General features: G+C 40.1%; 2 protein-coding genes across 18 annotated transcripts in view; one reads left to right on the top strand and one right to left on the bottom strand.

Moving 5' to 3' along the window:
* Nucleotides 1–521: 521 nt before the first annotated feature.
* On the top strand, nucleotides 522–27,908 carry Prc1 (protein regulator of cytokinesis 1). Of its 8 annotated transcripts, none has more exons than XR_013439408.1 (16): nucleotides 522–768; nucleotides 9,349–9,481; nucleotides 9,708–9,830; nucleotides 13,023–13,256; nucleotides 13,337–13,507; nucleotides 14,591–14,740; nucleotides 15,218–15,365; nucleotides 16,376–16,512; nucleotides 19,664–19,759; nucleotides 21,123–21,269; nucleotides 21,479–21,589; nucleotides 23,865–23,975; nucleotides 24,605–24,781; nucleotides 25,108–25,146; nucleotides 25,339–25,414; nucleotides 26,767–27,908. XR_013439408.1 is itself a non-coding variant. In XM_040275730.2 (15 exons), the coding sequence occupies exons 1-15, from the start codon at nucleotides 545–547 to the stop codon at nucleotides 26,836–26,838; spliced, it is 2,073 nt and encodes a 690-aa protein (XP_040131664.2). In that variant the 5' UTR covers nucleotides 523–544; the 3' UTR covers nucleotides 26,839–27,908. The 8 variants fall into 8 exon arrangements, 6 of the variants coding, with proteins under 6 accessions (XP_040131664.2, XP_005320210.2, XP_040131666.2 ...); XR_013439407.1 differs by having other exon boundaries at nucleotides 25,105–25,146; XM_040275730.2 differs by lacking the exon at nucleotides 25,339–25,414 and having other exon boundaries at nucleotides 523–768.
* Nucleotides 3,383–27,970, bottom strand: part of Rccd1 (RCC1 domain containing 1) — a 35,055-nt gene continuing 10,467 nt past the window's right edge. For 3 of the 10 annotated variants that reach the window (XR_013439412.1, XR_013439411.1, XM_078051168.1), the window contains 2 exons: nucleotides 27,897–27,970; nucleotides 3,383–6,214 (listed from right to left, as the gene is read on the bottom strand). Coding sequence is in view for 2 of the 10 variants with exons in the window: in XM_078051168.1 (XP_077907294.1) it covers nucleotides 27,900–27,970 (71 nt within the window). In the remaining 8 variants the exon portion in view is untranslated. Of the gene's footprint in view, nucleotides 6,215–14,006; nucleotides 14,676–15,193; nucleotides 15,248–27,896 lie in introns of those variants that run through there. The other 7 variants (XR_013439413.1, XR_013439410.1, XM_078051167.1 and 4 more) reach the window with 4 other exon arrangements.

The following is a 27,970-nucleotide window of genomic DNA, read 5'->3' as shown; positions in this document are numbered from 1 at the left end:
AAACGATGATCCAAAAGCACTTCGTCAATTTCAAGCCTTAAAATTTTCATATAACAGTCAAATAAACATAATTTGAAAGAAAACGAGGCACCAGTGATCTCCATTTTTCACCAGTTGTGTGCCTTGGACAAGACACTCAGACTTGGGAGGCTTTTCTCCTACCTTTTTTTGAGTCTCGTCCTCTGTATGGTGGTGATAGTGCTTCCTAATGGGTTTGTCGTGATGATTAAATGGGATAACGTCTCTAGAAAGATACCAAGCCTTTGAGCTTCCCTTCTTTGGTGGGCTTCTCAAGCCTCCCTGCTCCTGCCCCTCGGCCTCTAAAAACACCACAAACTTGAAATCAAAACTGCGCGCGTCGGGTGGGGCTCGGATGACATCATAAACTCTGAAAGGATGCACTTCAGGGCTATAGCCGCGGCCGAGCGCACGCGCAGAGATCCGCCCAACATGTTCTCCCATTGCACTTCCCACGCTCAGTGCGCAGCTCCTGCTTGGGCGGAGACCGACCCGCGAGGTATTCCGCCTTGGCGAAGGGGCGGGGATGAGGCGGGGCTTCGTGAGGAATGATGGGAAGCCGCACCAATCGCGTGGCTGCTCCGCCTCGGAGCTCAATTTGAAATTCCGCGGGGCCCAACGGCTCGCGGAGCGGCTACCCACAGCGAGAACTTCGGTGTGTGTTGCTGGTTGCTGCGCTCGTACCCGCGTGAAGGAGGTCGGGGGTCTCGATTCCCTGGGACTGCTTGGAGCGTCCGCCATGAGAAGAAGGTGCGAGTCGAGATGTGATGGGAGGGAGCGACGCCTGTCCCGGGTACTGGGCTGGTGCGGTGTCCGAGAGGCCCCTCGGCTGGGACTAGGGTGTCCGGTCAACCCGCGGCTAGCGGGTGCACGTTCGAGCCTGACGCGCTGCTCTGAGGTCCGGCAGCCTCACCCCCGGGTCGTGTATGAGCGCGGCGTCGGAGCCGCTGAGCTGGGGCTGAGGCTGGCGGCGGGAGCCTGCCCCGCAGCGCCTCAGGTGCAGCTCCTTCGCACTGAAGGCCGCCTCAAAATCTCGGTCTGTGGCTTCACGTTTCTTAAAAGTCGTGAAGTTTTAAAAACATCTTTTGCTTTCTGTTGTATTCGCCCTGCGGTGTTAACGCTTTACTTATTTGGAAAGACGGCTTAGTTTCCTTGCAAATTAAAGAACTGATGATGGAATTCTCTTATGGTCGTTTTAACAGCTTCCGCATCGTTGCTGGGGAGGGAGTGTTCAGTTTGAAATCCGATTAGACGTGTGAAATTGGGCAAGAGGTCGAATGCATTTTCCCGATTCCAAAATAAGAACAATATCTGTGTAGGAGTTGCGTGTTTAAATCATACAGATGTTTACATTCGGAAAGTAGTGGGTTAAGTATTGTGCGTATTCCGTATTAAATAATTTGTAGTTAATTGGTTAAACTGATTACACTAAGGTTCTTGGTTCCATGATTACTAATTCTGATCAGGCTTTTCCAAATGCTTGTCCTCAAGGGAATAGGAATTAGGGAATTAGGTTTAAATCATTAATACCCTTGCCAAAACAAACTTAGTATTATAAGGTTGTGGATTGCAAATAACTTTTTAACCCACCTATTGGTGCTGGGAATATCAAACCCGGGGTTTCTAGCTTGCTAAGCAAGCACTCTTCCACCAAGATACGTCCTAGTTCCACAAATAATCTTATTATCTAAAGGAAATTATCTTAAATATCTTAAATTGCTGTGCATTTAATGTAATGGTGCATTCTGAGGACTAGTAAAATTTTAAATAGCATTTAAAGGAAAATCTTATTCACAGTTCATTATGGATAGCTCAGGTATCTTCTGTATTCAAGTGATTGAATGAAGGTGGAAAAAAGTTCCCCTTGAATGGTTATAATTAGATTTTTAAAAGGGCAACTAGGATTCCTCTAACCCAAAGCTAGGTTTTTGGGGTACTTGTGAATTTCAGGTATTCATTTTTGGAAAGGGATATGAGAAATAGGCCTCAGAAACAATGAGTGTCAGATTTTCACTGAATTAACAATGATTATGGATCCTGAAACAGGTTGTACAGGAGTTTTCACAGACCTTTTCCAGAGTCTACCACTGTCAGGGCAAAAAACAAGGAAGTAACTCAGTGAAGGTTGACTGCAAGTAGGCAATCATGTAGAGAGGAACACTTGAAATCTTTTCCAGTCTAGTGACTTAGGTTCAAGAGACTGGAAAAAAATGGTTCTTTTTACAACTTTTGTGTCCTTGTGTATTTTTTTATTCACTTTCAGTTATTTAGTGATGTATTCTAAGGAAAAAAAAATAGATTTGCTCCTTTTAGGGAACCATTTAGCAAGGATCACAATGATAGCTCTGAAGCATCTTCAAGTTATACAACTTTTTAAAATCTACAGGTTATTCTTTCAGAATACTTCTTGAATGTATATTATGTACAAAGTACAATTCAAATATTGGGGATAGTGTGGCAAAAAAAAAAAAAAAAACTGACATCCTTGCCCTTGTAGGAGTTACATTCTGAAAAGAAAGGTAATAAACAGCTAGTGTGGTAACACAGGCCTTTAATCCCAGCAGCTGGAAGACTGAGGGCTGAACCAGGAGGATGGCAAGTTTGAGGCAAGTCACAGCAATTTAGGGAGACCCTAACTCAAAACAGCAACACCAAAAAAAGGAGTGAGAATGTAGAAAGCACCCCAGGGCTCAATCCATTGTACAGACTCTCAAAAAGGGTTGGGGATGTGGTTCAGGGCTGAGGGGTTGAATGCCCCTGGGTTCCATCTCTGGTCCGAAAATAGAAAGCATAGGAAGAAGTAGTTGCAGCTTGATCACGGAAAGGCCTCCTAAGAAGGTGATCTTTGAGTAAAGACCTAAAATGAGGAACCAAGTTGTGCAGCATCTGAGGGAAGAGGGGTCCTGGTAGAGGGAACTGTAAACACAAATGCCCTTATTTGGTATAATATGGGGTGTTCCAGAGAGCAAGAAGGCCACTGTGACTAGAGTAGATAGAGTCAGTGCTGGTGTCAGAAGGTAAAATGAATATCAAATGGAATTGGGTTCCTTGGGCTTCTGGAAAGGCAAAGTCTTTAACTTGAGTGGGATGAGAAGTCCCTGGAGGGTGCTGAATGGAACCCTGTGCTCCACCTGTACTGACTGGAAACTTAAGGAGGCTTTGGCTCAAATTGGAAGCCCAGTTAAGAGCCCATTGACATACAGGTAAGAGATGATCGATGGTGACCTGGACCCATGTGGTAGGAGAGGAGAGCTAAGGAGGGTGGGATTTGGCTCTTTTGAAGGCAGTGTGAATGGCAACACACTGAAATGTAAGAGAGGTGCCAAGTAATGCAAACGAAAAGAAAAAATTGGTACAACTTAAATGTTGAGAAGAGAGGAAAACATTTTATTTTGTATTGCTAGGGTTCAAACCCAGGGCTTGGTATGTTATTTTTTTAATTCTTAATTCTTTGAAATTTGTACTGTCATGTGAACTGTCCTAACAAGGATCTTTAGAAATTTCAGGGGCTGGGAATGTGGCTCAAGCGGTAGCGCGCTCGCCTGGCATGTGTGTGGCCCGGGTTCAATCCTCAGCACCACATACAAACAAAGATGTTGTGTTCGCCGAAGACTAAAAAATAAATATTAAAATTCTATCTCTCTCTCTCTCTCTCTCTAAAAAAAAAAAAAAAAAAGAAAAGAAATTTCAAACACCTACTTCCATCAGACCAAATAAAATTTGTTATATATTATAAACTTGAAAGAGTAGTTAAATTTATAATAAACTGTGTGAATATTGCTTTTAGTTAGGCTGCTGAAGTCTAGCAGATAGATTGCTATTTGCTGTATAGATTTTTTTTTTTAATTTTAATATTTATTTTTTAGTTCTCGGCAGACACAACATCTTTGTTGGTATGTGGTGCTGAGGATCGAACCCGGGCCGCACACATGCCAGGCGAGCTCACTACCGCTTGAGCCACATCCCCAGCCCCTGCTGTATAGATTTTGTTTGTTTTGTTTTTTGGTACTGGGAATGGAACCAACTTCATCAAGTGCTCTACCACTGAGCTATATACCCCAGCCCTTTAGATTTTATTTTGAAATCGGGTGTGGTGGTACATGCCTGTAATGCCAGCAGCTTGGGAGGCTGAGGCAGGAGGATCACAAATTCAAAGCCAGCCTCAGCAACTAGTGAGACCCTCTAATAATTAAAATATAAGAAAGGGGCTGGGGATGTGGCTCAATGGTTAAGTGTCCCTGGGTTAAATCCCTAGTACCAATTTTTTTTTTTTTTTTTTTGAGACAGGGTCTCACACTAAGTGGCTGAGGCTGACCTCAAACTTTCAATCCTCCTGCCTCAGCCTCCCAAGTACCTGGGAGCATGCACAACCAAGGTGGCTTATCTTGGTTTTAATTGGATTTGAGACCCACAATTAATGTCCCAATCTCATGTGATTTCACTTTATAAAAGTAACTTGTATGACTAATTAGCAAAGATTTTTAAGTTTTTCAAAGAAGTCACTAAATCAAAATCAGATTATATGTCAGATGTTTTGAATAACAGCTCTGATATCACATACCACATAATTTACCTTCATGAAGTATACAGTGATTCTTAGAATATTCAGAGTTGTGTAATTATCACCTCAGTTTTAGAATATTTTCAGCATTCTTCCAAAACCCCATTAGTGGTCAATCATCTTTTTAGCCTATGGTCTACATATTCACAACTATTTTTTCTATTCTGGGTAATTCACACAAAGGAATCATTCAAATGAATCGTAACTATGTGATCCTTAGTGACTTGCTTCCTTTAGGATAATGTTTTCAAAGTGTACTGACTGATAATATTCCAGTGTATTGATACATTACATGTTATTTACCCATTTGTGGTGTTTTCACTTTTTGGCTATTATAAGTAATGCTGCTATAAACATTCCTGAACAAGTTTTTGTATGGTCATCTTTTTAATTCTCTTGAGTAAATATCTAGTAATGGGTATTGGGGTTGCATGATAACAATGTTTAACTGTTTAGAACCTGACAGACCCGTTTTTGAAGAGCTGTATCATCATCTTGCATTCCCATAAGCAGTGTATGAGGGTTCCAGTTTCTCACCAATACTTAACATTTGTCTTAAATATAGGAATCTTGGTGGCTATGCCATGGTATCTCACTGTGGCTTTGATTTGCAATTTCCTAATAACTAACATTGTTGAGCATCTTTTTGTGTGTTTATTGGCCATGGTATATCTTTGGAGAAATGACTTCTCAAATTCTTTGCCCATTGTACTGGATTTTCTACTGTTGGGTGAGGGGAATGATCACTTTTTACTTTCATTACAAGTTCTTGCCTATAAATCTGATTGTCAGGATATGAAAGTGCATAAATTCTGATGGATCTGGAATCTTTGATAGGAATTCAAAGCCATTTGTTTTACATTTATCAAACAACTTCTATGTATTAGGGTCCGGTAAAATGAAGATGGTAAAGACATGGTGGTCCCTGTCTTTGTTTATGACTAGTTCATAGCTTTCCAGAGGACACTGTGGCAGATGAAAGGAGCCAAGTGTGCAAACCATGAGGGTTACATTCATATCAAATATTGACCACAGATTAGCTCTTGAGAGTTATTTATAGTAGGATCTTGACTTGTTTCTCCTTGTTATTGAAGTAAAGTGTGAAGAGTCTTTGCCTGGGGAAGTTCTTTAGCTGCACTTTAGTTCACTGAGATCATATTAAATAATGCTTTATTACCTGCTAACATTTCTAAAATAAAAGAAGCACAGTAAATTCTTTGAAGCACTAGATTATATCAGGTTATTGATACTGGCTGTCTGGTATAGGCAACTGGTATTTGTATAGAATTTTCTTCAGGAACAGGCAACTTTAAAATGGGATTTCGTGGCTAGAGAAATGTCTGAAGGTTTTTGTAAATGTTCCCAGGTTCTAGATCTAGGCTAGTGGATCAGAGCACATCTAGTGTCTAGTTTCTCTGGTGCCCAGGCAGTCTTTGTTATCCTGTTGTTTCTAAAGGAAAGACCTCTCTGTTGTTTAAATATTTTGTAAAACAGACAAATGGTTATAATTTTTAAAGATAAAATACAGGGGGCTGGGGATGTGGCTCAAGCAGTAGCGTGCTCACCTGGCATGCGGGCGGCCTGGGTTCGATCCTCAGCACCACATACAAACAAAGATGTTGTGTCTACTGAAAACTAAAAAAAATAAATAAATAATTAAAAAAAGAAAAAAGATAAAATACAGGATGCCAGTTAAATACATATTTGGGATAAACAATTTTTTGGTTAAAATAAACTTTTGTAATAGAAGAATAGTATGCATGTAGAAATGTTAACGAAGTTAATACACCTGTGTAAGTATCCCAGAAGCCTTCTTTGTGGCCTCTCCCAATCATTCCTTCTTTAGAACCAAGGGGACCACTCTCCTGATTCCTGAGCGCATAGGTTAGTTTTGCCTCGTTTTGAACTGCATCTCTCCTTGGTGCTGGGGATTAAGCCTAGGGATTTGTGCATGCTAAGCAGGCACTCTACCATTGAGCTACACCTTGGGCCCCAGGTTTTGAACTTTATATTGATGGCAATCACACAGTGATACATGCTTGCTTGTCTGGTTTCTTTGTTCATCCTAATTTTTCCCCTCCCCTGTGTCTTTTTTCTTTTAATATCTTTGTTTTATTTATTCATTTTTATGTGGTGCTGAGAATCTAATCCAGTGCCTCACACATGCCAGGCAAATGCTGTACCACTGAACCAAATCCCCAGCCTCTCATTTTTTTTTAAATTTTTTTTAGTTTGAGACAGGGTTTTTTTGTTGTTGTTTTGTAGATTCCTTAGGACTTTAAATAAAACACCACCATCTGACAATAGATTGTGTTATGACTTTCTTACTGATCTTTATTTCTTTTATTCCTTTTTTTTGGAGGGGGGCACTTATTTAGATGTCTAATACTTCCGGTAAGATGTGGTTAAAGTAGGCATCTTTGTCTTGTTCTTGACATTAGATAAATCACAATTTTACCATTATGTTAGCTGTATTTTTTAAAATTTATATATAACGGCAAAATGCATTACAATTCTTATTACATATATAGAGCACAATTTTTCATACCTCTGGTCATATACATAGTATATTCACACCAATTCGTGTCTAAGTTGCCCAGTCTGGTCTCCATCCTGTGGTTATCCCGCCTCTATAGTTATGTTCCACTGTGCCCAATCAGAGATGCTTAACCACTAAGTCACATCTGTACCTCTTTTTGTTTTGAGACAGGATCTTGCTAAGTTACTCAGCAACCTGCTGAGGCTGGCTTTGAACTCATGATCCTCCTGTCTCAGCCTCCCAAATTGCTGGGATTACAAGTGTGTGCCATTGTACCTAGCTTCCGAAGTTTTTCTTATGGTTTATCTATTTTTCTAAAGATTTACAGTATAATTTACACATAATAAACCTAACTCATTTGACATGTTCAGTTTTAATTGTATACTATTATATATTTTCCATCAAGGTCTAGGACCATTTAATCACCCCAAAAAGTTTCTATTGCTCTTTTGCAGTTGATCTTCCCTGATCTCAAGAAATTAATTTGCTTTTTCAGTAAAGTTGTTTGTTTTTTGTACTGTTGGTTGAACCCAGGGAGCGCTGAGCCACTGAGATACACCTACACCCCAGCCCTTTTTTTAAATTTATTTTATTTTTAGTTGTTGATGGGCCTTTATTTTATTCATTTATTTGTATGTGTTATTGAGAATCGAACCCAGTGCTTCATATATATGAGGCAAATGCTCTACCACTGAGCCACAGCCCCAGCCCTAATTTTTTGAGACTGGATCTGGCTGTTGCTGAGGCTGGCCTCAGAATTTGGGATCTTCTAGCCTTCTGAGTCATTTTAGGTGTGAACCCTGCCTGGTTCTTTTACTAAATTTTTATCTCTCCTAGAATGTTATAAAATGGAATCATTATGATATGTAGGGTTTGACTTTTTTCACTTAGCGTAATTAAATGTTTTAGCTTTATTAATGTTGCATGTACCTTGCTCCTTTTCTTTTCCTTTTCATTACTGGGGATTGAACTCAGGGGTACTCTACTACTAAGCTATGTCCTAACCTCTTTTTATTTTTATTTTTTTAAATTTTGAGACAGTGTCTTGCTAAGTTCCCAGGCTGGCCTTGAATTGTGAACCTCTTGCCTCAGCCTTCTGATTCTCTGGGATCATGTGTGCTAGTATGCCTGGCTTGTGTTCAGTTTTTTGTTGTTTATTTTTGGTACCTGGGATTTAGCCCAGGAGTGCTTTATTACTGAGCTACATCCCCAGTCCTTTTTATTTTTTATTTTTATTGTGAGACAAAGTCTAAGTTAGGGCCTTGAAAATTGCTGAGGCTGGGCTCAAACTTGTGATCTTCCTGCCTTAGCCTCCCAAGTTGCTGGGATGATAGTTGCTAGGATGATTGCACCACCACAATGAGTTCAATTTTAATAGATGTTGCTAATATATATTAACATGGTTGTACTGATTTATACACTTTACTAGCAATGTATGAAAGTTCAGCTTTTCTACATCTTTATCAACATTGATATTCATCTTAGTAATTTTAGCCATTCTTTGGGTTACTAGTTGTAATTTGAGAATAAGATCAGGCTCGGCGTGGTGATGCACTCAGTAATCCTAGCTACTCAGGAGGCTGAGGCAGAAGGATCACAAGTTTGAGGCCAGTCTCAGCAACTTAGTTATATTCTGTTTAAAATTAAAGAGTTGAGGGCCTGGGGCTGGGGTTGAGGCTCAGTGGTAGAGCACTTGCCTAACGTGTGAGGTACTGGATTTGATTCTCAGCACCACGTATAAATAAATGAATAAAATAAAGGTGCATCAACATCTTAAAAAAATAAAAATTAAAAATAAGGGGCTGGGAATGTAGGTCAGAATATTTGCCTGTCATATATGCAAGGCCTTGAATTTGCCTTGTACCTCGAAAAATTAATCACTTGCTTCTTAACAGCAAACTCATGTTAGTTTATTTTGCTGACATTTTGCCTAATTTTTCTTTAATAAAAACATTTTTGATTATTATACTGTTAAAAGTAGAATCATCAATGAAAACCCAGATTCTGAGTACCATTCAAAGAGTGAATTTCCATGAAGGGGATTGTGATATTGCATTTTGTTTGGCTTGTACGGGGGGGAGAAGGAAAAAGGAATAGTCAGAGGTGAATTAAGCTAAATTCAGCTTTAAAGCTGCTGAAAAGATAGTCTATTTAGTTCCTGAAAATACTACTTTTAGTCTGTAGGCAAAGATTGATGTAATAGGTGAGTTTGTTTTGTTTTGTTTTTCAGTGAGGTACTCGCAGAGGAGTCCATTGTATGTCTCCAGAAAGCCCTAAATCACCTTCGGGAAATATGGGAATTGATTGGGATTCCAGAGGACCAAAGGTTACAAAGAACTGAGGTTGTAAAGAAGCATATCAAGGTGAGTTGAGTAATACTGGTGTCAGGCATAAGGATGCTGGTGTCTCATCTGAAAAATATGATCACCTACACTAGGATATTATAAGCTTTTCCTGTTTTGTTCTTAGGCTTTTCCTATTTTTGTTTGTTTGTTAAGCCTTTTCTTGATATTTTGTATTATGAACATTTTGGTGTTGGTGTTTTCTTCTGTGGCTCTAAACTTATATGGATTATTTTCTCTTTTATAGGATCTTCTGGATATGATGATTGCTGAAGAAGAGAGCCTGAAGGAAAGGCTTATCAAAAGCATATCCATCTGCCAAAAAGAGTTGAACACCCTGTGCAGTGAGTTACATGTTGAGCCATTTCAGGTACATGGCAGTTTGGGGGTATCCAGCTTAGGTTTGAGATTTAGGAAGAAGCAATGACTTTGGACTATAGACAGAAGACTTCCTTATAGGGTTTTTACTGGAAAAATGGGGAGAGCATGGTACTTGGCCAATTAGTTCTGTAAGTGATTTTTTTATTTATGTAGAGAACATAAATAAAAAAGAAATGGAACAACTAATAGGTGATCAGAACTAAGCTTCTTGGGGCCAGGGCTGTAGCTCAGTGGCAAAACCTTGCCTCGCATGTGTGAGGCACTGAGTTCAATCCTCAGCTATATATATATGTGTATATATATATATATATATATATATATATATATATATAGTTCATCTACAACTAAAAAAATATACAAAAATTTAAAAAAGAGGGCTGGGGTTGTGGCTCAGCGGTAGAGCGCTCGCCTAGCACATATGAGGCCCCGGGTTCGATCCTCAGCACCACATAAAAATAAAAGAAAATTTTAAAAAAAGAAAATCACCAATCCTCAACATATGAAATTATTTTAAAAATAATAATAATAAATTAATTAAAATTAAAAAAGAAAGAAGATTCTTGCTGTAGTTCTGCTTTGTAGAGCATATTAATTTTTTTAAAAATTGACTTGGAGAAAAAGGTAGGCACAGATAATATTATGCTATTCTTTCTCTGAGAGAAAATGAAAAGAGGTACCTAGGAAGCAAAAGTAACTAGTGATAAAAGGAAAAGTTACCCCAAAATTCAACCTTTGTGGTTCTTTTCCTACTCCAAAGTTGTATGCCACTGAATCAGCCAGAGGGCTCCTTCAGAAGAAATGTCTCAAAAGCCAGGAGAACATATCTAGCTCAGCAGGCCATGATTATCAGTGTAGGTAGCTGAGAAATAGCTGTATGTGGTCCAACATAAGTCAGGGATTTGAGTGAGGATATCAGGAGACAGGGTGCTGAAACAGCTCTGCTTAGAGCTAGTGAAAACAGTGTTAGAATTGTGAAAGAACAGATGGAGCTTGGCTAGGTAAAGATGTACTAATAAGGTTCTCTGGTCCCTCTTGCTATTACAGGAAGAACTGCCTGTGTGTTTAGATGGAATTAGACTAGGAGAGAGACTATCTTTAAAGGGTTGGGGATAATTCATACCTAGCGGCAGAGAAATCAGGCAGACCATGACATCAGTGGGATTTCTTGGAATCAGTGTAAATGACATAAAAATAATTGATTTTTTTTTTTGGAATATCAATTTCTCTTTCTTTAGCCTTTTTTTGGTTGGGGAGGGTACTGGGGATTGAACCCAGAGGTACATCTTTGGCCCTTTTTTATTTATTTATTTATTTATATTTATTTTTAGTTTTCAGTGGACATAACATCTTTATTTTATTTGTATGTGGTGCTGAGGATCGAACCCAGCGTCCCGTACATGCCAGGCGAGCGCGCTACCACTTGAGCCACATCCTCAGCCCCCTTTTTTATTTTTTGAAACAGAGCCTTGCTAAGTTACTGTGGCTGGCCTCAAATTTATAATCCTCCTGCCTGAGGTATTGGGATTACAGGTGTGAGCCACTAAGCTGGCTTTAGTCTGTTTTTTGAACTTTTAATGCGAAATTGGGTGAAAAGTTAGGTATATAGTGGCATTCTCCCTGAAATTATGACAGTTCCTATTTTACTAATGTTAAATGAAGTTGTATAAGTTTACAGAACATATAACTCCTCCTTCTCCTTTTGTCAGTTAAGAGTAGCGCAGGGACCACTAAATTTATTTTTATTGGTAAGGTGATATTCATGAGATTATTAAGGTTTTGTTTTGTTTTGTTTTGAGGTGGGTGCTGGGGATTGAATCCAGGAGTGCTTTACCACTGAGCTACATTCCCAGTACTTCTTATTTTAAGACATGGTCTCAATAAGTTGCTGAGGCTGGCCTTGTACTTGCGATTCCCATTTCTTAGCCTCCTGAGTAGCAGTGATATAGGCACCATGCTCATTGAAGCTAGATATAGATATCTTCTTGCTAACTCAAAGCCAGCTTTTCAACCAATATATGTTTCTTGCAAAAGTGCTATGGTATCTAAAGAAGTCAAATTCATAGAGACACAAAGTAGAATGGTGGGGCTGGGGATGTGGCTCAAGCGGTAGCGCGCTTGCCTGGCATGCGTGCGGCCCAGGTTCGATCCTCAGCACCACATACCAACAAAGATATTGTGTCCGCCGAGAACTAAAAAATAAATATCAAAAATTCTCAAAAAAAAAAAAAAAGTAGAATGGTGGTTGTGATGAGCTGGGGGTGGAGGCAGAGAATGAAGACTTTTTATTAAATACAGTTTCAGTTTTACAAGATTATGTATCTTCTGGAAGTGGATGAAGGTGATGGTTGTAGAACAGTATGAGTGTACAGATGCTTCTCAACTTAAAATAGGGTTACATGCAATAAATCTATTATAAGTAAAAAATGCATGCTATCAGACTAAACCTGCTGAATAAAGTTTAGCCTAGTTTACCTTACTTGTGCTCAGAACACTTACATAGCCTGGAGTTGGGCAAAATAATCTAACATAGCCAGGCGTGGTGGCGCAACCTATAATCCCAGTTACTGAGGTTGGAGGATCCTAATTGAAGGCCAACCTCAGCGATTTAGTGAGACCCTATCTCAAAATTAAAAGGGATAGAGAAGTGTAGTTCATTGGTTAAAGCACCAGGGGGTAGGGGGAATTAAGCCTGGTAATCCTAGCACCTTTAATCCCAGCAGTTTGGCAGGCTGAGGCAGGAGGATCTCAAGTTCAAAGCAGCCTCAGCAACTTAGTGAGACCATGTCTCAAAATAAAAAAGGTCAAGGGATGTGGCTCAATGACTGAATGTCTTTGGGTTCAATCCCTAGTACCCCCTGCCAAAAAAAAAAAAAAGAGAGAGAGAGAGAAAAACTGTTAAGTTGGTGACTTATCTGTACTTAATCCAAAAAATTTTTTAAAACATTTTTTTAGTTGTCAATTGACCTTTATTTTTATAAAAAGTGACCTGGTATCTATTAACCTTTCCTCATTTGGGACCTTCCTTAGGAGTTCTTCTTTGTGCCATATTCTATTGGTTATGAGTTGATTTATTTGTAAATTTAACTGAAAGTCTATCAATTCTCTTCTACTGTCCTTCTCAAGTGATTCCTGTGAAAGAATTACTTGAAACCTTGTAACATTGGTATACTGTCTTATACAGGAAGAAGGAGAAACAACTATCTTGCAACTAGAAAAAGATTTGCGCACTCAGGTAGAATTGATGCGAAAACAGAAAAAGGAGAGAAAACAGGAACTGAAGCTACTTCAAGAACAAGATCAAGAATTGTGTGAAATTCTTTGCATGCCCCACTATGACATTGATAATACTTCTGTTCCCACTTTAGAAGAACTGAACCAGTTCAGACAACATGTGGCAACCCTGAGGGAAACAAAGGTATACTACCTGCATTTATACTTCCCAAAAGTCCTTCTGGCCTTCCTATAGGTTACTTTAATCCTTATTTTTTTTAATAGGCATCTAGGCGTGAAGAGTTTGTCAACATAAAGAGACAGATCATACTGTGTATGGAAGAATTAGATCACACACCGGACACAAGCTTTGAAAGAGATGTGGTGTGTGAAGATGAAGATGCCTTTTGTTTGTCTTTGGAGAATATTGCAACACTACAAAAGTTGCTGCGGCAGGTAATATCTTCTCAAATTAAGACCCTGGATCTCAATAGTGTGTAGCACCTTGAAAAAACTGGCAGTTTTTCCTTCTGTCTTAAATAAGTGCCAATGTACATTAAGAGAGTAAGGGAGAATAAAAATAGTAACTTAGGATATATGATCTCAGTTTTATTTTTTTGGTACTAAGGATTGAACCCTGAGGGTCTCAAAAATGCTAGACAAGTGCTCTACCACTGGGCTCTACCCCAAGCCCTGATTTTTTTCTTTTTTAAAAAAATATAAACCTTGGGGTTGGGGTTGTAGCTCAGTGGTAGAACGCTTGCCTCACACGTGATGCCCTGGGTTTGATCCTCAGCACCACATAAAAATAAATAAATAAAGATATTGTGTCCATCTACAACTAAAAAAGAATTTTCAAAAAAAACCACCTTAATTTATAAGTAAATAAGAGATAAAATATTCTAAGAATATGAAATTACAATCAGATGAAATGACATCCATTTGATATACATAGTTTTTTTTTAAATAATTATTTTTATATTTATTTATTTATTTATTCATTCATTTATTTTGATGATATGGGGGATTGAACTCAGGGCTTCAAGCTTGATAGGTGAGCGCTCTACCACTGAGCTGTAATCCCCAGCCCCAAGCATACTGTTTGATTGAAAAAACTTTCAATTCAACATTGGAATCCTATTCTTGAGGTCTGAGATCCTCCCATAGTGACAGCCTTACATCTTATGTTCAGAATGCATCAAAAAATTTCTCTTGGGAAGCCAGGCACAGTGGTGCACACCTATAATTCCAGCAGCTCAGGAGGCTGAGGTAGGAAATTGCGAGTTCAAAGCCAACTTCAGCAAAAGCCAGGTACTAAGCAGCTCAGTGAGACCCTGTCTCTAAAATACAAAATAGGGCTGGGGATGTGGCTCAGTGGCAGAGTGCCCCTGAGTTCAATCCCAGGTACCAAAAAAAAAAAAAAAATGGGAATCACAGTATAAATGCTTCTTCTTCATTTGGGTCCAGACATTCCTTGCTGCAGAGGACTAGCCTTTTGTGTGTTACTATTGCGTTAACCACAGCCTTTCCTTGATACAGCTGGAAATTCAAAAATCACAAAATGAAGCAGTGTGTGAGGGACTTCGTGCTCAAATCCGGGAACTCTGGGACAGGTTGCAGATACCTGAAGAAGAGAGAGAAGCTGTGGCAATGGTTATGACTGGGTCAAAAGCCAAGGTCAGGAAAGCGGTAAGAAACTAAATGGGTGCTGGGTAAGCAGTCTTCTGTGAGTCTTCTGAGTCTAGTCCAACATCCTTACCTATTTCTCCCTTGGGCCTGCCTACTCTTAAAAGTGTCAGAAAAGGGGGAAATGGCCTGCTTATCTTCTATCTTCTGTATTCTGGCTCCTATAATATGATTGTTACAGAGTATTGTGTGTTATAATTTTATTTTAAAAGGCAAAATACCAAGCACCGAGGGTACGTCTATAATCCTAGTGACTTAGGAGGTTGAGGCAGGAGGATCACAAGTTTGAGGCCAGCTTCTGCAACTTAGTGAGACCTGTCTCAAAAAATAAGAAGGGCTGGGAATGTAACAGTGGTAAAGCATATCTGGGTTCAATCCCCAGTACCCTAAAGGAAACAAAAACAACTAAAAAGGGGGAACTTTTAATCTAAGTGAATATGAAAGTATGGTGAATACCTTTAATATGTCTTTTTCTTTCAGCTGCAATTAGAAGTGGATCGGCTCGAAGAACTGAAAATGCAAAATATGAAGAAAGTGATTGAGGCAATTCGAGTAGAACTGGCTCAGTATTGGGACCAGTGTTTTTATAGCCAGGAGCAGAGACGAGCTTTTGCCCCTTACTATGCTGGTTAGTACAGCAGTGAATTTCATGTGGTCTACTCACTGCTCTTTTATAAACCCAGACACTCACCAGGAAGCCTCTATTTCCTTATATGAATAGATACAGCCAATTCTTAACAATATTATCTCACATAATCTTTATGTCGGGAGATGAGGACAGTAAGGGACATAAATGTTGATCAGCTTAACTCAGAGGCATATAGCAGATAAATGCATTAGCCTGTTTGAGCCTAGAGGAGTCTGACTCCTAGAGCCCAGTGGAATTCCAGGCTGAACTGAACATAAAATGAAGCTGTACTAACTAAATTCAACAAGTTTTTAGACAGTTTTTGTGACCTGAACCTTTATTGTCTGGGTAAGGCAGAGATAACACAGATTTTGGAGACTACTCTTTGTCCATACCCTAGTTACTTAGTCCCCTCAGGTTAATTATGACAAGCATATTATTTTATTGATGGTTTATTTTTTCAGTACTAGGGATTGAACCCAGGGGGGGCTTTAACACTGAGCTACATCCCATCCCTTTTAAAATTTGTTTTGAGACCAAGGTCTCACTAAGTTGCCTAAGCTGACCTCAAACTTAATATTCTTCTACCTCAGGCTCCTGGGTTGCTGGGATTATAGGCACACACCACCATGCCCAGCTTTTTATTTTTTTCTCTTCCGTTGTGCATGGAATGAAACCCAGGGCCTCATGCATACTAGGTAAATGCCTAGCACTACACCCCTAGTCCTGGCTTTTATTTTTTATTAGCCACTTACTCCTATATTATTTTTAAAATATATATATATATATATTATACCTATTTCCATTTTAGGGAAGTTGTGTATAGTAAATTGGGATATTATACTAATTTTTTAAAAAAAATTTTAGTTGAAGATGAATATAATACCTTTATTTATTTTTATGTGGTTCTGAGGATCAAACCTAGTGTTTTAGGCAAGGACTTCACCACTGAGCTACAACTCCAGTCCTGAGTAATTTTAATTTTTAACTACTGGGTCTTTATGTTGCAGAGGACTACACAGAAAATCTGCTCCAACTACATGATGCTGAGATTGTGCGGTTAAGAAACTATTATGAAGTTCATAAAGAACTCTTTGAAGGTGTCCAGAAATGGGAAGAGAGCTGGAAGCTTTTCTTAGAGTTTGAGGTTTGCCCTATTTGTCTGCTTTTTTTTTTTTTTTTTTTTTTTTTTTATTTATTTTTAGGTGTAGATGGACACAACACAATGCCTTTATTTTTTTATGTGGTGCTAAGGATTGAATTCAGGTCCCGCCCATGCTAGGGGAGCGCTCTACTGCTGAGCCACCATCCCAGCCCCTGCTTTAATTTGGTACTAGGGATTGAACTCAGGAGTGGGCATTCGACCACTGAGCCACATCTCTAGCCATTTTTGTATTTTACTTAGAGACAGGGTCTTGATGCATTGCTTAGCACCTCACTGTTGCTGAGGTTGGCTTTGAACTTTCAATCCTTCTGCCTCTGCCTCCCAAGCTTCTGGGATTACAGGCATGTGCCATGGTGCCTGGCTACTTGTCTGCTTTCTTAAGAGTGAAATGAAGGGTTGAGAAAACATGCCCTGCATTGGAGATATGGCTCAGTGAGCAAATGCTTGCCTAGCATAGATATGACCCTGGGTTCAATCCTCAGTTTGGGGGGAAAAATAGCAAGCAAGCCCAGTTACCAGGTTTCTAATGTCCTATAAATTAATGGCTTAAAGAAGATAGAAGTTTCTTGCTTGAAGGAAGCCCAGATGTGGATAGAGCAGGCTTCTCCAGCTCTGGGCTCCTCCCCACTAAGTGAGGACCTCGTCCTCAGGGCGAAGCTGGTTGCTAGAGCTCCCACCTGAAGGGCCACATTTCAGGCAGCCTGGTAGAGAAAGAACAAAGATGGCATTACCCTCTTGACCCTGAATTAAGGGCTCCTCCCAGTCTCTCTTCACTTGTATTTAAGTAAGTCTGAGTAATGCACCAGGCAAATTCTGGTTCTCTTACTAAGGAAATCAACTAACTTCTCTACTATTGCTACTTTTGCTGTTTTCCTAGAAAACTAGATATCAGGATGAATTTGTATTCTCTGAATTCCTTCTCACAGATAGCACAAACAGCATTTTAGAATTCAGGGTTGGGATTGGGGTGAGAGAAATGAAGCACCAACAGCACAAAATTTAAGGAGAAAATTGTTATTAGGTTCATGCTGACTCTATTAGCATTCATAAGGGTCTGTAGACTTTTAAGCTGAACTCTTTCAAGTTTCAAGTTTATAGGCAGGAAGCTAGGACTCAGATGGAGAGAACCTGGCAAGACTTTACAGCCATTTATGATCAACTAGTCCTTAGATGCTTCTTGCTTCTGGGTGAAAACCAGGAGGAGGAGGAGGAGTAAATATGAACATAGCTAAAGCAGCAGCCTTGTGTAACTCACCACACATGAGAAAAATAAAGGAGTTACTTATGCTATGCTATTGTTGTTAATAAGTTATGACCTGTCAAGCACTCTTGAAGAGAAATAGTTTGGTCTACATATTATCAAGAATGCTTCTAGTTATCTGCACCATTCTTTAAGTAATTCCCCTTATTTAAAATTTTATTTTATTTTTTATTTTTAAATATTTATTTTTTTAATTTATTTAGTTGGACACAATACCTTTATTTTATTTATTTATTTTTATGTGGTGCTGAGGGTCTAACCCAAGGCCTCACACATGCTAGGCTAGCACTCTACCGCTGAGCCACAACCCCAGCCCCTAAAAATTTTAATTTATTTTTTGGTACCGGGGATTGAACTCAGGATTGAACCAGTGAGCCACATCCCTAGCCCTACTTTTATTTAGAGCCAGAATCTCACTGAGTTGCTTAGTGCCTCAGTTTTGCTGAGGCTGGCTTTGAACTAGTGATCCTCCTACCTAAGCCTCCTGAGCTGCTGGGATTACAGGCTTGCACCACTGCCCAGCAGTAATTCCCCCAATTTATAATGACTAGTTATATACTAAAAATTACTGTGTATACATTATAAAATAACAAAAGCCAGACATTTAAGAAAAATGAGAAACTTTTTTTTTTTTTAAACTCGGGGGCAGACAACACTGAGGAAATCCCCAGTCCAACTTTGTATTTTATTAGAGACAGGATCTCATTGAGTTGCTTAGTGCCTTGCCATTGCGGAGGTTAGCTTTGGACTTGGGATCCTCCTGTCTCAGCCTCCTGAGCTGCTGGGATTACAGGCAAGAAAAACTTTTTGGGGGGGAGGGCAGTGTTGGAATGTGAACCCAGAGCTTCTCATTTCACACTTATTTACTGAGGCCCAAGGATTGAACCCAGGACCTCACGCATTGCCATTGAACTACACCCCAGCCCTCTAAATTTTTGTTTATCTTGTGAAGGTTAATTTAGTGAAACCCAGATTATCTGCAAATTTCCTGGCCATATGCATTTAAGCTGCATTCTGTGCCAGTATGCTAGAAATACAAGCTCAAGCAGAGGCATCACAATAAGCCCTGAGTTTAGGCCTGCCTATCCCTCCTCACCTTGTATTTTAATATAACATCATCTGATAATCCAAACCAAGGAAGGGAACTAGTGGCATTTCTTGCCCACATCTTGGATGGGCTAGCGAATGGGTTTCCCTTGGGTGGGATGGGCTGGCTGAAAAATAAAAGCTAGAATAGCGAAATGACCACAGAACACAGAAAGTAGTTTCAATGAGGGGGTAGACACAGACAAAGCTAACTAGATGGGTCCAGCTTCTAACAAAGAAAGGAGCCCACATTTGCTTTATTTATATTGGAAAACATCAAAGGCTTTCGATAGAAAGTTCTTCACCAAAACAGGATAGAGGTGGGGGCAAGAAGGCTGATCAGTTCCTAGTGGGTTTTACCCATAGGTGCTGCAAGGGACCTTTCTGGTAGAGAAGGGGAGTTCACTCGCTTCGGGTGATCTATCCCCGTGCGTCTGCCATGGGAAGCTCCCAGTGCCAGATCTACCCCCTCATCAGTTTCAATGCTAAAAAAAAAAAGGTCCTCGTCATTTCCGGATGACTTCCTATAGTCATTGTTATATTTATCTGTTATTTTTTAGATTGAAGGAAGCTTGTAGTTTTCCTACCCCCAGTGGATGATCTTGCATATGCCCAGGAGTGCCCATGGCTTAAAATGCCACCATTTCTAATGACTAAATGTGGACAAGAATGTGAAACTCTACAGGTCAATTTAATAATATACATTATGTTATAAGGGCTTAGGAGGAGTAATTGGTCTGACTATCCTAGGTTATACTATCATTAAATAAAATGTATTTTTCACAGAGAAAAGCTTCAGATCCAAGTCGATTTGTAAACCGAGGAGGAAACCTTCTAAAAGAAGAAAAGCAGCGAGCCAAGCTCCAGAAAACACTCCCTAAGGTAATATTGTTGCTAAGAGTTTTTGGCACTTGGCTCTTGAGATACTTTAATTTTTTGTATGTCCTTTGCTTTGTATTAATTTGCCCCAGAAATGTCTTCTCTTCCAAAGTTTATGCATTGGGCCTTCAGTGTAAGCAAAGGGCCACCGAACACCAAGGTGTAGTCTGTTGGAACCGCCAAATTAAAGACTACAAATTAGGTGACTTATACTACAGAAATTTACTTTCTCACAATTCTTGAAGCCAGTAGTCTGAGATTCAAGATGTCATTGGCAGGGCTGGATTTCTTCTGAGACCTCTGCTTGTCTTATAGATGACAGATTCTGATTGGATCTTCACATAACCTTTCCTCTGTGTGTCTTTGTGTCCTAATTACCATCAGTGATTGAATTAGGGCCCACCCTAACGACCTCATTTTAACTCAACTACCTTTTTTTTTGGTGGTGCTAGGGATTAAACCCAGAGCCTTGTGCTTATGATGCAAGCACTCTACCAACTGAGCTATACGCCCAGCCCTGGACTACTTTTTTTAAAAGACCATCCAGATAACACTTACATTCTGAGATGTTGGGGGTTAGGAGTTCAAAATGAATTTTGGGCAACATTTTAGCCCATAATATAGGCAAGCTTTTGAGAAAGTACTGTGGGCTTTATTTTCTATGTTAATAATAGTAATGTTTCACTTTTTTTTTTGAGTTGTTACTATTTCAAGATGTTTTCATTTATTCATATATATGACAATGTCCCTTTAGGTTGATATTGTTTTTACAGATAATAAGGGGTAACTTGCCCTTTTCACAGCTAGTAAGAGGTAGAGTCCAGACTGAAACCAGATAATCTGGTTCCATAGTCCTGCTTATGCTTATGCTTACATTAATCACTGTCTGGTTAATGTTACTGATTTTACTGATGCTATTTCCAGCTTCAGGCATCAAAACGTCAGTATTCAGACTATGGGTTCTTGCCTTCTTCTACTTTTCTGTGTGTTGTAAATGAACCATCTCTGGTCACTCTGACCTGAAGCCCCATGGGTCTAGCTCCCTGAAGTTAGAATGCTAATGCTGTGGAAAGGGAAAAAAAATCATTGTTTTTTGTTTTTTTTTTTTTTGCCCAGTGGTGGTAGCACTGGGGATTGAACCACTGAACTACACCCAAACCTTTTTCACTTTGAGACAGGATTCTGCTAAATTGCCTAAGCTCGTCTTGAACTTGAAATCCTCCTGCCTCATTCTTCTGAGTAGCTGGGATTACAGTCATGTGCCATTGCACCCAGCTTAAGTAGTCAATCTTTAAGATAATCGTTTCATTTGGGCTTCAACCCCAAAGATTAAAAGTAACTAACATGTCCTTGTTTCTGGTCTCAGCTGGAAGAAGAGTTGAAGGGACGGATTGAAATGTGGGAACAGGAGCAATCAAAAACATTTGAGGTGAATGGGCAGAAATTCATGGAGTATGTGGCAGAACAATGGGAGATGCATCGATTGGAGAAAGAGAGAGCCAAGCAGGAAAGAGTAAGTGTACACACAAATTGGGAAAAGAGGAAGATAGTTTATGCATCATAGCATGTCTGTCAGAGCTCTTGGAAGAATTAGGTAGTCTGTAACAGCTCCTTTTAACTCAGGCTGCAGAGCTGGCTCTAGTCTTCTAGCCCTGCTTCTGTTCCCATCCTAAAACCATTTCTTACTAGGATTCATCACTGTTGCTTCTGACTTTCACACAGCAACTAAAGAACAAGAAGCAAACAGAGGCAGAGATGCTCTATGGCAGTGCTCCCCGGACACCCAGCAAACGGCGAGTACTGGCTCCCAACACACCAGGCAAAGTGCGGAAGGTAAATGTGGCCTTTGTGGAGCTCTGCTGGTGAAGGAGTGGGGAGATAGGGTTCTTTGTCCTCTCTCACCCTCTGTACTGCTGAGTTGGAAAAGCAGTTTTCTTCTCCAGGTTGAGTGAATTTGAGAGTAAATGGGTGACTGTAGTTTAATCTTTAGTATTGGTTTATCACAACAGTAAAGGAGTGACCAGCTTTGACGTGTGCCATTTGTTGAGTCCCGGCATTAAACTCCTAGGGACCAATAATTGCTAACATTCTCTGATGATGAAACTTTCAGAAGTTAGTCATCCTGTAATTCTACCAGATGCCCACAGTACTGGGTGAAAGACAATTTTCATGCTTAATGAATGGGATTTTTAATATCCCTTAATCTCTAGAACAGGAAGTCAGGGAGTAATCATATTTTACTTTCTTTTTAATAAGATGGTTTTTTTGTTTGGTTGGGTTTTTTTCCTTTTTTTGGGGGGGGGGTGTGCTGGAAATCAAACCCAAGGCCTTGTGCATGTGAGGCAAGCACTATCAACTGAGCTATATCCCCAGCCCCAAGGTGGTGCATTATTTTTTAAATCATTATAATATAACTACAATAGAGCCACTGTAAATATTTGGTGTTCTTTTTGCTCCCACCCCCCAATGCTGGAGGCTGAACCCAGGGATTTGAGCATGGTAGGCAACTGTTCCACCCTGGGCTATATCCTCAGCCTTGTTTTGTATGGAGATAGGGTCTTGCTAAGTTGCCAGACTGGCTTCAAACTTGAGATCTTACCACCTCAGCCTCCTGAGTGGGTGGGATTACAGACTTATGCTACTTTCTATCTTTTAAATATTGATGCAAGGTCTTACCCAGTTTTCCCAAGGCTGGCCTCAAATTTGCTATCCTCCTACCACTTTTGGGCTTCAGGTCTGCATTGGCACCATGTCCAGCCTAGTCTTAAATAGTGTATTTTTACATAATAGAGGTCACATTATTTAATTTTGATATTTTTCTTAACCTTTTTCCCTATTATTCCACCCTCACCCACTACTGGGAATAGAACCTACCCAGAAACACTGTACCACTGAATTATATCCCCAGTCCATTCCCTACCACCCCTTTTTGAGACTGGGTCTCACTGGGTTATCAAGATTGGCTTCAAACTTGCAATCTTTCTGCCACAGCCTCCCAAGTCATTGGGATTTTCTGTGCCCACCTGGGTTATGATATGACTTTTTTTTTTAAGTATTTGTTTAGTTGTACACGTTACTTTTGTTTATTTTATGTAGTGCTGAGGATCAAACCCAGGGTCTCCAACGTGCTAGGCAATTGCTCTACCACTGTGCCACAACCCCAGCCCCAGGTTATGACTTTTTAAAAAAAAAAATATATTTGTTTTTTAGTTGTAGTTGGACACAATACCTCTATTTTACTTATTTATTTTCATGTGGTGCAGAGGAGACATGTGAGACAGCTCTTGCTGCTAAGAATGCTGTAAAATATTTCAAAAGTCCGGTTGTATTAATCACTGTCTGATTCCAATACGATAATGGCAGCTCGTTAGTGTCTTAAGTGTTATGATTGGCTCTACTCTCAATACTTGAACAAATTTTCAGACGTTGAGTGTTTTTTCCCTTGCTTTTTATTCAGTTACTACTTTTTTTTTTTTTTAAACTGGTACATTATGGTTGTATGGGATTTAATGTTGCATATTTGTAAGTTTTATCCTTCCTCAGCTCCTGGCAACTAGGGATTTAACTGTCACAAGAGAGTAGTTTTGTATTTTCTAACATTTAATATAAATAGAATCATAAGTACATATTTTTGTGTATGGCTTCTTTCATTTAGCCTGATTTCTTTGAGGTTCATCCTTGGTGTTGCGTGTATCAATAGGCCATTCCTTTTTATTGTCGAGCAGTATTGCATTCTTAACAAATCATAATCTGCTTGTCCATTTCTCCTGCTGAGTATTCTTTCTGGTTTTTGGCTATAAAACTGCTATAAACATTTATGAATAAGTATCGTATAGATATATGCTTTTATTTCTGTTGGGTAGAGTGTTTGGGTCATATAATAAATGTCTCATGCCATAAGTGATTGTACTATTTTATAGTTCCATCTGCTGGATATAAACAGGCTTTGAAAACTTTACGTTTCCTCGAGTCCTATATATCAGATGCAGCAGGTTCTTTACTGTGTAGACTCATCTTTCCTGGACTATTTCCCCTATTCTTTTTCCTGTTAGGTAGAAATGGGTTGCTGGAAAGGCTGAATATCAGTAATGTATCTGTTCTTCTCTAGCTGAACACTACTACCATGTCCAATGCTACAGCCAATAGTAGCATTAGGCCCGTCTTTGGGGGAACAGTCTACCGCTCCCCTGTGTCTCGACTTCCTCCTTCTGGCAGCAAGGTAAGCAAGCTCTGTATGCACCGCCTAGTTACCCAGATGCCTCAATCTAGATGTCCTAATTTCTAATCTCCCTGAATTTGGTTATCAGTGAGATGCTCAGAGTTGACAGACATAAGTCAGATTATCACTAGATAATAGTAAAAAAAAAAAAAATTAACAATGAGAAAAAATGTCACCGAGCCTCTCTGGTACTATGAAAACCCTGGGCTGTGTCAAGACTAAAGGTCAGGTGATGGTCTTGTGGTCTCTGTGAGCTCAGGTCCAGTCTTCAGCTGATACTAAGCTAGGTTCCCCTATACATGGGTTCCAGCCCAATGACACTGGGTCACTAGACACAGATACTCAAGAGAGAGGGGGATTCTGACAAAACATATGTTTAGCCATTTAGCTATCCTACAGGCTATTCTCAAAGGTAGGTATTTTGTAAAATCATTAAGAATTCAAGGGCCTAGGAGTATATCTCAGTGGTAAAATGTAGTGGTAGAGCTCTTGCCTAGCATCAAGCAAAAGTAGTTTTTAAATCAAAAGTATAAATTATAGACATATAAATGTGATATTAGCTCTTGAGTTTGTGTGTGTGCTTATACATTCATCTTAAGGTGACATATGGATCTCTTTCCTTACTCTAGCCAGTGGTCAGTTCCACTTGCTCTGGAAAGAAAACACCCCGTGCCGGTAGGCATGGAGCCAACAAAGAGAACTTGGAGTTGAATGGCAGCATCCTGAGTGGTGGGTACCCTGACTCGACCCCTCTCCAGCGCAACTTCAGCATTAATTCTGTTGCCAGCACCTATTCTGAGTTTGCGGTAATTCACCTTTTCTAATATCTACCAGTCTCTGGGGAGCACACAGTTGGGGCAGTCATTGTCTTTCCAAGGGCACCCAGGCTATCTGGTCAGTACAGGTACCTTGGAGGCTGAGAATCCCTTTCCTGCCTTGACATGAGGAAGGTGAGGGTGGGGGTGGCTGAAAGGAAATGTATAGGAAGTTGGCAGTAGCAACTAGACATTAACTTGGATCCTTCTGCTTAAGATAATACCACTCCCTGGCTGCAGGAGGTGACCCTCTCTAATCATTGCCCTGGTGCTCTCTTGGTGGAGTTCTTGGTAATTGTCTTCTTTGTTCTTAGAAGGATCCGTCCCACTCTGACAGCTCCACTTTTGGGCTTCAGGTCTGTATGGCAACCCCTGCATGTCCAGTTCCCTTTTTCCAAACTTGTCTATCATCTCCTTGCTTCATTCTCAACTGGGCAAAGGGCAGCACTAACCTATCATCTCAGCTGTATTATTACAGAACTATTTTAACAAAAGAATTCTATGACAAACTTCAAAAATAAGTATCTGGCTTATGTTTCCTATAATAGGCTGACTGTCAGCCTGCTGACTAATAGAAAAACTTGTTCAGACTTGAATTGGATTCTCAGCCCCATCTAAACTCAGGTGAAGAATTTTAAAAACATTATTTCACAAAAGAAAACCTTCACTCTCCCCAGTTGTGATATCAAAGGCCTAGAATGTGCTGGAAAGAATAGAGGCCCCATCATGTGGGATGGGGAGCCCCAGCTGTGTGCTGCTTATAATGAGGTTCTTGGCCTGTGTGCTGATTATTTCCTGGAGTATATGTCTTACTAACTCAGGGCTGAATCTCAAACTTTGTCTACTGGTCTTTTCCCTACATTTGCCTGTTTCTACCACATTGAGCTGCTAAAGCATTTATGAAGCACTGGATTAAAGTAATTTTTCCAGAATGATTATCTCCTTCTATCCTGCTTTGCATTTACTAACACTTTACTGCAATGCCTTTCCTTAACAAGCTTCCTCCTCCTCCGTGTCTTGCCATGAAACAGAAGTGAGGCTGCCCCTTACCCTTTGGGGAATACAGAGTTAAAGCCTAAGCTGCCTTCTTTTTTTCCCCCCAAATATTTATTTTTTAGTTGTAGTTGGATATAATACCTTTATTTTTATTCATTTTTATGTGGTGCTGAGGATCAAACCCAGGGGCTTGTGCATGCTAGGCAAGTGCTCTACCCCTGAGCCACAACCCCAACCCCTGCCTTCTCTCTTAAAAGGATGGACACTGGGACACTTGCCCAAGGCTATATAGCTAGTGTGGAACATTTAAGCCAGCTTCATATTCTGGCAGTTTATTCCAGTTTATATTCCTGGTAGTCGTTCTACCTATAGAAATAGTGTGTTTTTCTCTTTTGCTTGCTCAGCCAAGGCCTATTTTATCCACTTGGGGCCCATTTTATCCACTGCCTATCTATGGCTGATCTTGGGGGGATTCATTTGTTTTGGTTGTTAAAGCTAATAACACTCCACCAGGCAGCACCAAAGTCACTGACTAAACTAACCTCTACTAATATCTGTCTCTCTCAGGGGTCACTCAAAGCTTTACTTTCTACTTTTATGCCATGTGCTCCAGCATGAGATCAAATCACCAGCAGGTTACAAGGCCCTCAGCCCCAGGGATTGGTAGATACATGGTCTGGCCCATTGTTTAAGGCCTCATGAAAACAAAGCTTGTTGCTTACTTAGTTTGGCAACTCCAAGAGTAGTTCTGTAAAGTATAAGGGATTTCTTGGGTGAAGTTTTGACTGGACTGGCAGAGGAAAGGCGACTGGGGCATATGTGTGCATGTGCTCAGTTCCTCACCTATTCCTAACATACTAGGGATCTCTCTGTCTCAAACTCCTCAGGGGACTTTCTGTTGACACTTAACTAGGATTATAAAGGAAGGGCATGCACAATAGGAGCAGTACTGCCACTGATGTTATTTATTTTTTCAACAGCGAGAACTTTCAAAGGCTTCCAAATCTGAAGCTACTTCTCGAATCCTCAATTCAACCAATATCCATGCCTGAGAAACCCTGACCAGCCAGCCACTGTGGCTTCCTGTGCATAGATTGGACTTATTATACGGGGGTGGCTCTAGTTTTTCTTTAAATGCGCTTAAAACCTTGGACAGGTTCTGTTACCTTGGGCTTAATTTAAAGACATGAACAAGAGTGACAGATTGAAAGTCTGTTATGGGTTTAGTGAGTCCATAGAGAGTTGCTTTTATTTTTTGACTCAAGAAATATTTTAAAACTTAGTTTATAGCTGTAAGTACAAATATTGGCATCTGGGACCTAATTTCTTTCTCTACTCCAGGATTCTACTTTTCAAAGCACGATCACCGTTGTGTAGAAAATGATTGACTAGGCCCAACCTTGGGGGATGAGAAATGAAGTAATTTTGGCATGTATACTTGTAATTAGCAATTAACATTGTTTTTTGTCTAGGGGTGTTCAGTTAATGATGTAGCTATGATAGCTTTGCTCTCACCAGAAGGCCTGTCCCCACCAATCAGGACAGCCTTCCTCCCAATGAGGATGTGTGTGCGTCAGCATTTGAGGTGGCCTGATACAGTGCCAAAGATGACAGGCTAGGAGCACCTTTGTTAAATTGTACAGTGTGTTATATATACAGTGCAATCCGTTTGTGTGTGTGTGTGTGAGTGACACACATGCTTTTCTGGACTGTTTCTTCAGAATTCTCTCTGGGTCCACTGTGCCCGCCTGTGCCCAAGTTCTTCTATCCCTGCAGCTGCCAGCCCAGTTGGGAGGCCGTCTGGGTAGGTTGGGTCATTTCTGTTGTGGAGATGAGCAGCTTTGCACATGTCACCACTGGAGACGTTTTCCTGCTATAGCTTCCACAGATGAGGCTCCTCCTTTACCTACCCTCAACATCACTACTGCACTTCCCGGAGCACTATTATTTATTCTTACTGTCTGCCTGCGCCAGTACTACTGTTGACACATTAAATGGTTCTCAAAAGCTTACCAGTGTGGACTTGGTCTATAGGTGTAAGCCATGCTGTTAGTCATGTCCTGTTTTTAAAATATAAATATATTCTTAAAAATAAAATGTGTGTAGTTACCTTTCAAAAAGATACCATGGCGTTTTTTTTCCTTGGTTTATTTTTCCCCACAATCAACTTTTGGTTGATTTGGC

The sequence above is a fragment of the Ictidomys tridecemlineatus genome, chromosome 5, assembly GCF_052094955.1.
Source record: "Ictidomys tridecemlineatus isolate mIctTri1 chromosome 5, mIctTri1.hap1, whole genome shotgun sequence".
In the NCBI taxonomy this organism is placed as follows: domain Eukaryota; kingdom Metazoa; phylum Chordata; class Mammalia; order Rodentia; family Sciuridae; genus Ictidomys; species Ictidomys tridecemlineatus.
This window is presented reverse-complemented; position numbering and strand designations above follow the sequence as displayed.